Raw genomic sequence first — 16,554 nt, forward strand, 5'->3', positions numbered from 1 at the left:
TTTGTGTTCCGTGGAAGTGTGGGATAGGGCTCGTCTGAGAGTGTAGGATTACGGGCAATGCGTACCGCGATGTTTTCTTTTCTAATAATTTTAGTGATCCTGTAATTGAGTAGTTCAGAAACGTACGGAATCTTAAGGTATGATCATTCTGTGTTGGCAGGTTACAGCAGTTTAAGGCCTCACTAGAATAGTTTTATTATTATTTTTTTTTGTAATTACGCTGCTGAAGGACAACAAACATGAACAAATTATTGAAAAAAGGATAAAGATGATGGTTTCTAGTAACACTTCTATCTATTTAATCTACTTACAAGTAACTCGACTATTTAAATGGTATCATAAGTACTGATCCATTTCTACTTTGCTATTAACTATGTCAATACTGTGAGCTCCAGCTAAGCATATCTACGTAATCGGGGATAACCGTTATAGATTGTGGCTGTAGATGTAGATCACACCCAATGCACAGGCACGTTGTTTGAAAATTGCTCGATTACGTGATATCACGTATGGCCAACTCTCGTTATTGGACCGTAGGTTCAACTTTGGGCTTTGGCTTGGTTATGGTTTGTGTGATCTTCTACTTTGTAAGATAATATGCACTAAACTCACCGTGGACGGATTGACCTGGGGAGCCTGGGATCCATTAGTGACAGTGGAATTAGCTTGGGTAACTATGACTTTTTGGGGAGATGCTTTCCTCCTACTGTGCTGTTGTAGACTTGAACCTGTTCAAATAATAATAACCATTCTACCAGTCTTTGCATCACACGCAGAAATAATCAACTTAAAGGAATCTTAGAGGAGCAAAGACAGCATTACCTATTCATCCATGATTGTTTTTAGCCTTCCTATCTGATTGTTTTGTATTTTTGGGTGCGCCTTAAAACAGAAGGAGTCTTTAATTTCTCTCTCGTGCGTATTTTACGAACAGAAATTTGAAAAATATTCAGTAGCTTTTAATAGTTGAAATTTAATTTCAGATTGTTGCAAAACACGTTTCTAAGGTCTACAGGTCTCTAAGAAGAAAAGGGCAGAAATAGGCCCCATCAACCACGAGAACGAGACACATAAGGTCCTAATACTTGACCACGAATCTCTGTAAATGACAGTTGTGACTAGGACAACCTAAGAAATTGGGAGGGAACGGAAAAAAGCCCTAGGCACGAGGCTGTAATAGGAAATTTCTGCCCCATTCTCCTGGGGGCTACGCCGCTCATTTGGGCACTCGACAAACAAAACCGCCAGGTAGGCAGATTAGATGGATTGATAGATGGAAGAACTGAAACAATACATGTCAACAACAATTAGATGTATTATTATGTTCACAGCTGTATTGAGTACTCATTTATGGTACGTAAATATCTCATCACACTCGTACTACATTTTGTCGTTTCGTCGTAACTGAAAATAAATACAACAATAGGAACGCACTAAAGTGGATAACGTTTTTACTTTAAATGAGAGGAAAAGAAAACAACAGCCAAACCGAAATTAAGATAATGAAAAGGAACAATGACAAAACAAACTGTCTCTGTTTCCATATGCAGCTAAAAGGAACACGTCTTGGTTGAGATCGTTAAAATTTGCTATTGCTGGATTTACATCTCTTGAAACCCTAAAAACAATAGAGATTTAAAAAAATGTTTTAGATACAAGAAATAATATCATTTACTTAAAAATTCTTTCAAACGAATAACGCCGGTAAATTCAGAAATTATACACACAGGTAACAATCATATACATACCTGCATTTTATGATATTATTCTCGTCTGCCAGCTCGATAAACTCTATTGCTGCTGGTGTCTGGAATAAAGTTAAAATAAAGTCAAACATCTTTTTTAGTATAACGAAAACGTAAGTTACTGGATAGATCGCTCGGACGATTTTCCTAAAAAAGTACGTAAATAGGATATAGCACTGACAGAGCGAGAAACATCCAGTTGCCACCTGGGCCTGCTGGGACAATCCGGATTGACCTGCAGACGAGACGAGACGTAAATAGGATACGTCAGGAACAAACATACCCTATTTCACAACAACTATGATGGAATGTTCTGCTGCAATTTGTAACAACCGTCACACTTTATATTTCTTCATGAGCAATGATGATGATGATGATGATGATGATGATAATGATGATAATAATAATGATGATGACGATTATGATGATGATAATAACAATAATAATAATTGTGATAGTGATGATGATGATGATGACGGTGATGATGACGAAAATGCTTTTTATGATATATGCTGTATGTTTTTACGATAGCCAATGCTTTTTATGTATCGTAACGAGAAAATATATCAATGATTATTATGTTAGTCATATTGCGCTTTATCGGCTTATTCAGCGATTTGTTGATTATACTGTGATAAAACATGGCTACCCCCTTAACCAATTCTGGTTAACAGGATCCCGTGTTAGTAATTACATGTCGTGAGGGATAATGAGGTTAGACAGAAGAAGGAAGGAATGAGCCACGTCTCACTTTCATGGGCTCAAAATACCTTTGGAGCAAACTTAATTGGAAGTCACCCCTTAACGTTTTTTATTTATTGTTACCATCTAGCCATTAACCAATCGATTTTTATTCTTTTTAGCAAGCTTGTTCGAACTTTCAGTAAATATTTTTCGACTTCCTTTCTCTCTAGATTCTTTGCAAAATTAAGCAAAAAGCATAAGGCGAAATTAAGTTAACCAATTTATATACTTACTGGATTTGTCCTTGAAGGTGTCGATCGTCCTGTTGCGTAATAATGACCACTAAGTGCTTGATCATTGACACACATAAGAATGTCGGTATTTGCCTATGGGATTTATGTATACAACAGTTAATTCTTTGACTTTATGCCCTGTCAATTTTTTTTGTGGATTCACCTCACCTATACAATCACTACATTAGAAGGTCTTGACTACTGCAAGGAGGAAGGTAAAAAAAAAGCATTTTAAAATAGGTTTGTGGCTTCGTAAGCTTAAAAATTTTATTAAACGTTCATGAAGAAAACATGGCCAAAATAATCAAATTCATGTTAAATCATAGAGTGTCTGTAAACCCAGATAAAGAGTTTATCCCATTTATTCTTGTTTTGGGGGCATTTTAGGTTAAGAAGAGACAAAAAGCAAACTCCGGTGATGAACACTAGGAAATATAAAAGCATTTCTGGAAAGAAATAAAACTTTAAGGTGACGTTTCGTATGTTCCGAAATACATCTTCAGAACTAATAAACCTTTGAATAACAACATAATTTTAAATGCAGAATAAGTAACTAATGGGCCATTTTACAGTTATGGATGGAAACGAGGCTGACGGTGACCTTGTTTTGATACAAATCTTCCTGCTTTATTATATAATTGCTAACCAGTATTGTTCAAGGACAATTTCGGTCCAAAACAAAGCAAAGGAGGTTTGTATCAAAACGAGGTCACCGTCAGCCTCACATTCACTCGAAGACTAGGGTACTAAGTCCACAACTGTAAAATGGTCAGTTACTATTAAAGCTTATTAAAGAAACAGTCGATGGCATATTGTAGAAAATTTTGCATATAAATAAAGCATGAAAACTAAAAAGGTAAAGTTTTTCACTGCTGACAGTGGATATTTCATTTGAGAAAGGTCGTAAATCCCTAATTCAGCAGAGTCTCATTTATCTTGCAATGGGTGCCCGACCGTCCTCTTGCCAAAATTTCGAAATGGTCCCATTTGACGTTGTGACCTGTTGACGTGACTATTGAGATAGTGCAGAAACTGATTTGCTGCGTTGTTAATTGTTTTCAAACAAGGTAAGAGTATCGTCAACCGAATCGGAACCAAATAGAAGGGCGAGTGTTGTTGCTGAGTACCCACTTCTCCTCAAGATACATAATTAGAGATGTTGGCTAAAACAGGACCTAAAGGGGAAGTCATTGCCACACCATCAAAAATGTCAACTTTACCTTTTAAAGTTGCACCAAGAACCATTTGATAATGGACCAAGAGCCATAACGGCTCTTGGCTTGCATGCTTTATTTTTATGCAAATTTTCCAACAATATGTCATCTGTCGTTTCTTTAATTAGGCCCCGTTCACATGTATTCGGATATTTTTGAAGCCGCAATTTTTTCCTCTAGGAATATTGGCAACAGAGCATGCGTCAAAAAGAGCGCGAAATTTGCAACCTGCTCAGCCTTGAAGGAACCTGGGAACGAGGTTGCCATCACCGGTTAAAAAATATTCGGATCTAGCGTCCGTTAGATTCCCGATTCATATCGTATTCAAAAATTTCCACTCAGGAGGGCGGATTCAAAAAGTTGCGGATTTGTCTGCCGGATTGGTCCGATGGTCGGTTGCTATGGCTTTTGCTCCCGCAACTCTCAAAACTGTACGTTACAGAACTAGAATTTAACAATGAAATTTAACGAAACTTAACACCTCTTGACCCTAAGGACATGGGGTTTTCACCAAAAATCATATAATTCTTTACGGAAAATTGATATAAAGTTTTTAATATTCCTTTATAACTAATGAGCACGTAACTCTTCTTCGATAAATTCTTCGATTAATTAAATTCGTTGCATTCTACGTCTATCTATGGCCTAAAATACTCAGGTTTGAAAGTTGCGGGAGCAAATGCCATAGCAACCGACCATTGTGATACGGAAAAAAAAGTTGTAGATTCAAAAATATCCTGATACGTGTGGATGGGTCCTTAGTTACTTATTCTACATTTAAGTTTCTGTTGATATTCAACGGCTTATTACTTCTGAAGATGTATGTTGGAACATACAAAACGTCAAGTTAAAGTTTTATTTCTTTGCAGAAATGAGTTTATATTTTCCTTTTGTTTCTCACCGCATTTTACTTTTTGTTTCTTCAATCTTATCCCAGTTACATGCTAGTTTTCCTCGTACTTGGCTTAACTCAAACACAAAGAAGTTACGGATAATACAAAATTAAGCTTAAGATTTGTTTCATATGCAAAAAATCGTTTGCGTCAATTATACACTTTTCTAGAGCTCGCCTTCGACTGAAGATATTTCTGCTGCTCATGTTTTATCTATATACTAACATTTTATCTATATACTAATTCCGACGATTGTTATTAATTTTTGGGAATATCACACGAATCGAACTTACAACTATAAACTGTTTCTTGTCAATTGCCCATTGTTAAATTTCATTATGCATTATGTTTTTATTAAGCATGTAAGTATGACGAATTCTCAAAGGCACAGCTCTCTAGAGAAACATCCCTTGCCGTACATTTGGAACTCGGAAAACAAAAACATAATACAAAAGTGCATTCTTGCGACATAATAACTTACCATTAATCGGTCATCACTGAAACCAACTGCTATCCAGTCTCCTTTCCCACTCAGCTCGAATTCAACATGAGTTGAATTTGTGGCATTGTAGGTCACCAGAAAATCACAATTTTCGCTTGACGTGCAGGAGGCTGGTGATGCATAGCAACCCTTAGTTTTTCCACAGCCTTCTGTAGTGAACTAGAGATGAAGCAGATTAATATAGATGTATAAATATCTTCGCTACTGGTACAATTAATCAGTGAACCCCCAAAGGAAGAAAAAATCACGTATACAAAAAGCACACAGAAACGAAGCAAGAAATGAAACTCCTTCGGGAAAAACTCTGACCAACATTTCTAAAGAGACTAGGTTAGCTTGGGCACTTGTGCTGTAATAAAGCGAACCGATGGAACAGGAGAACCCTTGGAACAAAGTCAAGCGTAGACGGATAGACTTACATGGATAACCACAAAATTAAGGTCAAAAAATCAATTATTGTCATATGTAAGGCTTTCGCTGTCAGCTAAACTGTAGCATTCAGAGCACATTATTTCAAAACTATTTAATTTGTCTACCACGGGGCACTATACCTAGCTGTCATTAGCGCCAGGAACCTGTTTCAGTAGAGTAGATGAGCAGAAAAATACGAATTACAAACATCAGCCCACTGATAAAAAAAAGGACTATCATTACCATTTCCCAGTTATTCAGTCCTTGGGTAGATGAATCAGCAGCTCTATGTCATTTAACCATAACGAAAGAACACAAAAAGAACATCGAGTTTACCAACCGTTAGAGCACAAAGCTTGCTTGACAACGAAAGTAGCAGGATAGATGACAATAAATTCTAAAAAAAAAATTGTAGAAAGTTAAAAATGTGTCAGTAAAATTCTATCTTGCCCTCCAACCTCTTCCACTCTGTATTCTAGTTTTTTTTCTGTTTTGTTTTGTTTTTGTTTTTCTTTTGTTTTTGTTTTGTGTTTTGTTTGTTTGTTTTGTTTGTTTGTTTTTTATGGAGAAATGATACCAGCGTCATCTTTGCTGAACTTAATAAGCCCCTTCTCTCTATTAAGGCCCCCCCCCCCCCCCCCTCGTCAAATGTTCACATGTCACATGTGTTTGAAATAAATAAGGCCGCCGGAGGCTTAATAGTGGATTTACGGTACAAACAATAAATTGATCAAACCAGAAGTACTAATGTCGTTTTCTTCCTTGAAAATCATGCTCAGCACTGATCACTACCATAAACCTCCACCAAACCAGTAAGGTTAGAGAGAGTAGCACTCTAGCTAGGAGTCTTGTAGATGGAACTCTTAAAGGGACAGGTTCACGGCTAAGCGCATGCTCATTAATTACATTACTATTTTCCAATTTATTATTAATTCTATCGATTAACAATCCCACTCACGTGTATCTCAGTATAAGTGTATTTCAGAGTAACCTGAAGTAGGATGGAGGAGTACTAAAATCGCAGAAAAAAATTAGTGGATTATGCCAATACTACCAACGTTGAATTTATTGTTGGCCCGAAGGTTTTATTCCATGGTTGATTAATTTACAGCTATTTGCAAATATTTAAGTTGATCAAGTGCAAGTGGCTGCCAAGGGAGTGTGCGGATTGGTTCTTTGACAACATTATGATATGATCATATTACTCGCATAGACGATACAGTATGTTCCGGCAGAGAAACAGCATTTTAATAAATGAGCATGCGCTGAGCCCTGAACCTGTCCCTTTAAAGTTACACTACAAATTGCATAGATAATTCAATATCTACAAAGCAGCATTAAGACACAATCTAAGCCTTGCGGAGGTGATTGTTAAAAGTAAATGTGCCTCGATTCAACACTTATTGGATAAGACCTTAGCGCGTGGTTAGAGTTTTGTCGTCACAGAGAAAGGCACGACAATTTTTAGTTTTTAACCTGTGCACATTGTTTTGTTTTTAATTTTCTAATAGTCATATCCTCAGGCGTTGCGGTTTTTTCAGGACTTTTTGTCTTGTATAATTTACTGCACTTTTCACAAACATGCGAACTCTAAAGTTTAAAAGGTGCCTTCACAGTTGCGTTTTTCGCTGCCGTCAATCATAATTACGATCACAAGCAACGAACCTTGAAACATAGAAACACACAAAACGGATCGAAATCCACCAATCACAAATCACAAACCATGACCTTTTGAACCCCTCAAAGTAAAGTTGTATTGCCTAAGAGGTCCGTTAAGATGATTGACGGCAGCGAAAAACGCAATCGTCAGTTGGCTTTTGAACTTCAGAATTCGCATGTTTGTGAAAAGCACAGTAAGGTCTTGCATTGTTTTGTCTTGCACTTCATTGAATTGCATTGTATTATATTATAATGTAACATCAAATTTTCAAAATAAGAAGCAGTCAACTCTTAAAATAGCTATTAAATATAGGATAATGCCCTCGCTCCTTGGCCTTCTTTAAAATAATGACCGAGCGCGCAGCATTGTTTTAGAACCATCAGGCCATTATTGTGGCCTCTGAAATGGAGCAGTAGGTTATTATTCGTCATAATAACCTCCTGGTCCATGTCGGTAACCTGCCCTTCCATTTATTGAAAATAAGAACCTGTTCAAAACAATGGAAATGTGCATTAAAATATGTGCATGTATTCATATATTTTTTGTTAAATCAGTTGAGGATCGAGTATATACTGATGTACAAGAATTATTAGTGCGTGATCATTCAAAGTAACAACTTTGTCAAACCAGAAACCCATAAGGGGTTGAAACGTGTAACTCGCGTTCAATGCTCGTGAATCTTCGTTTTGACCATATTTGGAAACCTTAGTGACGGATACCCATTTTCAACAAAATGGCTACTGCGCGATCACCATGCAGATGTTTTAAGACAAGAGTTCTGCATTTCAAGGTTAAAAATACACCGTTAAAAGACAAAAAATGGAAAGAGAACGTTCAAAAGAATGCTCAGCTTTCTTTTTGTGGAGAAAGGGAAGCTTTTCATCAAGAAATCGTCCTTCGAGGAATTCAACCTTGTTTTCTTTACGGCGGAGCCCTTGGTCTGTTTTGAAATGCAACCAAGTCAGCGAAGTTCTTGCTGAATTTTCAGGTACATTTTGCACTCTATGGCCAAGACAATTACGTTTTTGAAAGGGAATTTATGTATTTTTAAATGTTTCATAGACGTTTTAAAAATTTTTCTCTTCGGCGCTAAAGAAAAATTATAAAATGTGCCCCGATTAATTGAGACGGATTTTGAGTTGAATTTTGCCATGTGCTTAGCCGATTTCACTTGCGTGAACGGATCCACGATCCAGATAGTGTTTTCCGAATTGCTTTAAAGGATTAACTTTTTGGACTTTGAATAAAAATTTTCAAGAAACGGCTTCTCTGTCTATTGTTTTGAGTTTGTTCATTCATAAAATTAGCTCAAACTACGATCGTGACTACAACATCTAAGTTTAATTTAAGCTTTTAAAATGCTTCTCACATTCATTACAAGCATCACTTTTTGCGAAGATGTCAGGTTCAGGTTTTGGACACTTTTCGATAAGCAGCTAATGAATTTTATTCGAAAATATTTTTCACTGTTTATTCTTGACTTTTAACATAAGAATTTTAAAAGTCTATTTGCAGTATAAGTTTACTGTGCAGAGGGTCAACGAGGCATCGTATTTTGAAGTGACAACTTCAAGAAGTTGCGAGGCCGTCAATAGGTTTCATAATGTTACGTTTGGCCCGGGTGGTAAGGCAATAATATCCTGCTCGGTGTTTCAGTAATATTCCTGGTTTTAACCTTTGAAAGCTTTCTCGGCTTTCGGGAGTTTTTCTCCCGTTTGTCGGCCATTTTTTTAAGCGGGCGCGGGAACCTGAAGGAAAATTACGTCACGTTGTTTACGAAGTTTGATTGGTCAGTTATCTCTTCTTCTCGTTCCAAATATGGTACTTTCTAAAATGAATAATCACGAGCATCGGACAAAGCAAACATATGAGAGTTACACGTTTCAACCCCTTATGAGTTTCTGGTCAAACTCAATAAAATTTTAGTAAGAAGTAATTAAAAATAAATCTGTCTCCGAGTGTAAAGCCATGTCGCTCGAGAGCAGTTTATAAGTAGTAACAATTAAAAACGTAGCCAGTTGCAATGCCACTTGTTTTGTTACCGCATCATGATCACCCGGACAGATCTTGAAGTATCGACTTTGTTGTTAAGTTTTTCTTCCCGGTCAAAACAACGGTATCGCTGCCAATATGGAAGCGAAACGAAGCTGGAGAAAGCTTGAGAGAGAACTGAATCCCTACAGTAGTCTTTGTTTGCGTGGCTTTACGCATTAGTGGGCTAATAAGTATTAACGAATAGAAAACACTGACCAAAAAATTGGAATTAACATTTTCCAAAATAATTAATATATAGATTTAGCCAGGGCTAAAAGCGAAGCTCTCGATAATATTTATAGTTCGGTTCAAACAAAATATAAAATCAAGTAATGCTAAGCGGCGACGGCAACGCCGGAGAACGGTAAAAAAACAACAATAGGTCTAATTAGCAAAAAAGCAACTTCACAATTTTTTTGGACATTTCTTTGCCGTTGTTTTGCACGACTACAAAGTGAAACTTCCAGAAACTTCTTAGATACACTTTTAATGGAGGAAACGTCGTACGTGTTCTCGTTCACTTTTTTTCACTGCCGCTCATTTTCACCTTACATTTGATTAGTGGCCGCTAGCATTTCTCATTTTGTCACCGCCGCTACAAAATTTTCGTGTTGTTCTTCTAACAAAAGAAATGTCCCATTTTTTATCTCTTCAGTTTTTCATTAATTAACTTAGCTAGTCAGGGTTTTGCGGTTCGATTTTGTTGGTAAAGCTTTCCCTCTATTTATCTTGTTGTCACATTATTAATTTAATATGGGAGTTGTCCTTTGTTTACCATTAACGACGTTTTCACTTTTGATTTTTTTAGCTTCAAAGAACCAAGTAACTTAAAAGTCACTACGTAAAAGTGTGTTCCTTTTACTGAACTTTGCTTAGTTTAAGTTTCCTTCTCTTGTTATCCCCCTTCAGAACCGAAGAAATGCTTTTTAAAGGAATTTTGCGTAACAAGTTGATATATGTTAATACGAACATAAATACATTGTCAAAGTAAACACATGGTCAAGGACCAAACAAATAAATGGCGAGATGCGAAGGAGTAGATTTTAGAGAGAAAGAAACAAAGTGAACTACCTAAGAACAAGGCTTAGTTGAAGAAAGACGTCGTTAGAAAGAAGTTGTGAAGCGACATAGAAGAACTGTAAAGTGGAAGAGTAAGTCACTCTGTGATAAAGTATTTGACGTAAAGCTTGAATTATTTGGTGGTCGGAGAGTCCTTTCGTTTGCAACAAGCGAATTAGTCCCGTATGAATGTAACAAGATCGTGTCTGGCCTTAAGTGTGGCTAAGCTTACGACTGAATAAATACTGCAGTTTTGGCGAAGGGAATACTAAATGACGGCTATAAAACCGACGGTATATAGGCAGCGTTAAATAGCTCTTTCTCTTCTCTTACCTTTGCTGATGTCAGCACCATAATTAATAATGTTTTCTGTCGCGGTTTGGTTATGAATTGAATAAAAGAAGAAACAACCTTTCACACTTCCTGTGAAATGGGTTAGCAGTAATCTAGAAGTTAATACAAGGTATTTTATGCACTGTAATAAGTAAGTTTAATATTGTCACGCGACTGTCAAAAAACAAAGAAAACTTTCCTACACTTATCCACACTATAGATAAGTTCTTCTTTGTTTTCTGTGATCGTGCAATAGTATTGCACGATCACGGTCCAGCACCAACTATAGACTTCCATGCAATGATCTGCGTCATTAACCGACTTCTTAATAGCATTGTCTCTTAGAGCACAGATGTCACGATACAATTAGAAATTGGTTCGACAACGATAAGCGGCAGAAAGGAGACGAAGAGTAGTTATATATACAAGGAATAACATCATAGTTAATAACATCACAAGAGCAGAAAAGTTCGAGTGTCTAAGCCTCATTAATGTACCTTTCCATTGTTTTGAACGGGATATTATTTTCAACAAATGGAAGGGCAGGTCACTGACATGGAACAGGAGGTCATTATTACGAATAATAACCTACTGCTCCATTTATGTGGCCACAATAATGACCTGCTGGTTCTAAAACAATGGAAAGGTGCAGTTAAATCGGATAATGCCCTCGCTCCTCGGCCTTCTTAAAAATAATGACCGAGATTGCGTTCCAACAAAAACTCGTGGAACTTGATTGTCCAGAGAAGTGTGAATATGTGTGAAAGCGTGGATTCTGCAGCTAATTGCTTACAGTCTGAATTGCATTGTTTAATGGAACAATGTTTTCCAACAAAAACTGTTAGAATGTCTTCGAGAGACCCACCTTGGTTGTCTTCATTTGTCAAAGTATTGCTCAAGAAAAAAGCGAGACTACAAGCCCGCGGGGCGGACGGATTTATCTAGAGGTTCTTAATGATAAGTTTGGCAAGAATATCCAGGGGCACTCAACGAGAATATAGTTCAAAACCACTTAAACGTAACATTGTTAAACGTATTTTAGTAGTTAAACGGTAGATACACTGTATAGGCATATTTTTATCCCCTAAAAATTTTTCATCTGTTCGCATTTCCTAGCTGAAAGTCAGTGCTGATCTGAGAATTATAGGGATCAAAACTTACCTTTTTCGAAGATTTAAGCCAGAAAAAAGGCTCCCGAAAATTCTAGGCGACCTTTTAAGGGTAAAAATCCTTTAAAAATGATCAATTATACCAGTTTTTAGATGTTCGAAAGTCCTAGGAGAGGCAGGCAGAAAATCGTATAGCTTTGGCAAAGGGCACGAAAAAGGGATCGCGGACCTGGTGGCTGAAGTCGATGTGCTTACACATATGAGAAATAAAGGACTTCGCGCATGGCCTGAATACATATTTTGGTAAACTTTGCTATGATGATCACTAAATCAAGCCTGCAGCTATTCAACTAGATGATGATAACCATGCCCAATTCAAAACCTCTCAAGTTTTCAACACTCTGTCTTGAATCAGAAAAACTGCTACGGGACCGGACCCCATACCATAATGGGTGTGGAAAGAACATGCGGCTATTTTATCTCCAGTCGTTAAGACCTTACGGAACCGTTCCCTACATATATTAGCCTGTTCCAGGCTCTCAGATAGTGGGGAAGAAGCGAAAGTAAAAGGCACGCGAAAAGTTGTCGGCGGGAAAAAGGAAAAATGAAGAAAGAGAGAGCTCCACAGCCCCTACTCTCCCCAGTTTCATCCCGTTTTGTTTTAGCGTTCGCGCTTTTCAATTCAGCCGGCGCGACTATCAAGGAGCCTGGAACAGGCTATATCTATATACAAAACTTGGCTCCGCACATGGAGGAAAGAAAATATCAACCCTTTGCCAAAGGTAGATATTCCTGTAGAGGTAACTGATTTTAGAGGGATAAATGCAACCCTGTAATCGCTAGGGAATTCGAAAGAATCTTTTATAATACCTTTAACAAGAAGGAAGTAGAGGCATACCTATGTCCTAACCAATTTGCATACCGCACGGGCGGAAGTTGCATAAATGTATCGACTAACGATGCATCATACCATTCTGGGCGCATTGAATAACCGTGTAACAAGGCTGTTCGACTCGTCGCGATGGACTTCCCCAAAGCCTTCGACAACGTCAGACATCATCTTTTGGTTAAGAAGGTAAAAACTAGCCCACTCAGGTTGCCCATGGTAAACTGGTCAGTGGCGGATCCAGGATCTGCCCCCACCCCCCTCCCTTATTTTTAGACCAAACTGGGGCCTGAACGGCCGAAATTTTTTTATTTTTTTGGAGACCGTTCCCCCCCCCCCCCCCCCCCCCCCTTATCTAAGGGCACGGATGACCGGGACCCCAACTTATATCAAGGTATGGATCCGGCACTGCTTGTACATACGCTTTTTGACAGACCGAAAACAACGGGTAATATTAGACGGAACAGTTTGTGAATAGAAGGAAGTCAACAAAGGGACTACGCTAGGCAGAGTGAATGGGCCATGTATCTCTCCATACAAGAGAGGACCCTACATAACCCTACATAACCCTACATAGCCCTACACAACCCTACATAGCCCTACACAGCCTTACACATCCCTACATTGCCCTACAAAACCCTACATTGCCCTACACAACCCTACATAGCCTTACATAGCCGTACACAACCCTACATTGCCCTACACAGCCATTTACTTAGCCCTACATAGTCGTACACAGCTCTACATAGCCCTACAGACTCCTACCTAGCCCGACATAGCCGTATATAGCCCTACATAATCCTGCCCGATGCTACACAGCCCTACACAGCCTTACATAGCCCTACATAGGCGTACACAAACCTACATAGCCCCACACAACGCTACATAGCCCTACACAACCCTACATAGCCATACACAACCCTACATAGCCATAGATAGCCTTTTATATAGCCCTACGCAACCCTACGTAGCCCCACATAGCGCTACATAACCCTACGTAGCCCTACATAGCTCTACACAACCCTTCAGAGCTGTACATAGTCGTACACAGCCCTGCATAACCCTACATAGCCTTACATAGCCCTTCGTAGCTGTACATAGCCCCACATAGCCCTACAGAACCCCTACAGAGCCCTACAGAATCCTGCATAGCCCGACATAGCCATGCATAGCCCTACATAATCCTATACCCAACGCTACATAGTCCTACAGAGCCTTACTAGCCCTGCATAGCCCTAGATAGCCGTAGTCAGCCTTACATAGCCCTACACAACCTTACATAGAACTGCATAGCCCTACACAGCCCTAGATAGCCCTATAAAACTCTAAGTAGTCCTTCACAACCTCACATAGCCCTACATAGCCGAACAGTTCTTTTTTTTTTTTTTTTTTTTTTCTTAAACAGTACCTCCCCGAAAACCTTGAATTCCCACCATTCATACTAACTGTTTCGACAAGTTTTAGTTATCAACGTACTTACTATGATTTATTTTAGTGTTATTCACCACCTTCATAGTAGGAAAACTAGTTACTCCGTGTTACTAACACTTTCTAAGAAAGATATTGCCCAATATATCCTTCCTATACACAAACATAACGTTGTGGCTAATTATACAAAGTCTCAAACCACTCAAATGAAGATGCGTCAATTTGCTTCCCCGTACAAAACCCAATATAACTTAATTTGGGATGGAAAGCCTCAAGGGGTTTGCAGCAAGCTTATGATTAATGAGCAAAACAAAAACAGAAAATAAGAGTGCATTCCCATTTTCGTATTATATTACTGTAACAACTGATTCACACGCCGTTTAATTGCTATTATTATTCATTCAAAATATTTCCCCGATTCTGATTGCCTAAAAGCGCACGCATAATTCACCATAACCAGCTACTGATGACCAAATTTGGAAGAATTTTGCGTTTAATGAACCGATGACGGCAAAAATGCAGCCTTCTTGCAGGTTAATGCACCGTTAACAGAGAAGAACTGGGAACGAGGTTGAGTTGTTTTGGTTGTGAAAACATAAATGGCGGACATTTCACTCGTTTCAAGAGTAAGAACTAGGCAAAATAATAGCTAAAAACATGGCAAGAACAGCAAGAAGACAACTCGAAGGGCTACATCTGCCATTTGGAGAATATTTGCGGGGCTGAACAACCCTATACGTGCACTATCGAATATGAACTTAACATCAATGGTTCGATGGAGGTAACCATGTTTTAGCCATGTTTTTAACCTAGGAATTGGTTTCAACGAATAATAAAACAATTATTGAATTCGGCTTTCGTATCGTATAAAGAATTATGGAGATCTCGGAGGGTGTTAGGCCTCGTCGGATAACACCGTCCGAGATTTCCATAATTTTTCATAAGATACTGAGCCTCGTTCATCAATTGTTAAATAACCATCAAAGGGAAGCAAGGCTAAAGAATAAAGGCAAGTAAGGTCATTTACTCGTTTTAATATAATTTAGCAGCTTTATTATTATGATTATTATTATTTGCATGTTCTGTGGATACTGTCAATTTAATTTCAGCTATGAACATCCCCAAGTAACCACACCGGCAAATAAACGAAGGTTCATCAGAAAACTTAAAGAATTTTGGCTCAATCTTTATTGAGTGAAACTAAGCATAAGGAAATTTCGGAGGTGAAAGCCTTTGAAAGTTTAATTACCCAATCCGCTAAAATGACTCAGAACTGAATTGTAACGATAATAAAATCGTCATCTTAATTGGTTGCTGTTGCTGTTGTAGATACCACCTTGCAAGGCATAATTTAGGAGTCACTCTCCACACTCTTTTATGTTATATTGTAGAGACATTCCCTCGTTTAAAAAAAAAATCAAACAGTTTTTGACGCAACGAAATCAGAGGAAGGTATATGGTCAGTTCAGTAGCTGCCGGCCATGCATTTGGTACTGGGCCGTGATTTGATAATTATTATTGACTGATGAAAAAGTAACTATAAATTTCTACTTATTATAAGCTTTTACTGCGTATTTTGGTTGTTTAAAGCTCTTCATCTTTGTCAAAATCATATTGTAACCTCAACCAAAAATGCACAGCTGTTGAGTCTCAAGTTTTGGTTTAATTGTCTACGCCAATGGACCTAATGGTCAGCGAAATGATCATAACCCAACCTTGAAATATATAATGATCATAACCCAACCTTGAAATATATATAAGCAGCAAAATTCGGGTAAGTTTGAAAAGTGTTTAAAAAGGCATTAAATAAAAATTATAGCAAAAGTAAAAAAATGCATTGGATTCTGATATTTTAAATGATATTCTGACCTACTGCATCTTTCAAACGTTTTTAGCCTAGTTTGAAATGTTTTATTTCAAATAAATGCTTTTAATTTTTTTCTCTAATTTCACCAAAGACAATCTAAGCAAGAGCGGTTTGACGGTTTATCGGAAATCCCCCCACCCCCCCCCCCCAAAAAAAAATTCCCAATAACAACAGTGCTCAAGGACATTCTAGAGCCATGTCAGTTATACAGGTTGTACAACATCGCAGATTTTTAAAGGACAAAACAACATGAATCCGCTGACAGTTCCATGCGCAATGTTGCAGGAAAATACTTTCATAGATTATAAAAGATAACCTCAAGGTATATTTCGAAGATGTACACGAATTATTCGGCAGTATTTATAACCCAGACTAGCTACAACCAATGTTCCAAAAAATGTTTTTCCCTTCGTTGGAATTTAATGCTGGTATTTCC

The 16,554-nt window shown here is 37.9% G+C and overlaps 1 protein-coding gene across 1 annotated transcript; it reads right to left on the reverse strand.

Moving 5' to 3' along the window:
* Positions 1-336: 336 nt before the first annotated feature.
* LOC140934259 (DOMON domain-containing protein FRRS1L-like) lies at positions 337-10,849 on the reverse strand. The gene is made up of 7 exons (XM_073383918.1): positions 10,829-10,849; positions 5,311-5,490; positions 2,723-2,815; positions 1,749-1,807; positions 1,530-1,618; positions 613-728; positions 337-405 (listed from the first exon to the last, which is right to left on the reverse strand). The coding sequence occupies exons 1-7, from the start codon at positions 10,847-10,849 to the stop codon at positions 337-339; spliced, it is 627 nt and encodes a 208-aa protein (XP_073240019.1).
* Positions 10,850-16,554: the final 5,705 nt, after the last annotated feature.

This window comes from Porites lutea, chromosome 4, assembly GCF_958299795.1.
Source record: "Porites lutea chromosome 4, jaPorLute2.1, whole genome shotgun sequence".
NCBI lineage: Eukaryota > Metazoa > Cnidaria > Anthozoa > Scleractinia > Poritidae > Porites > Porites lutea.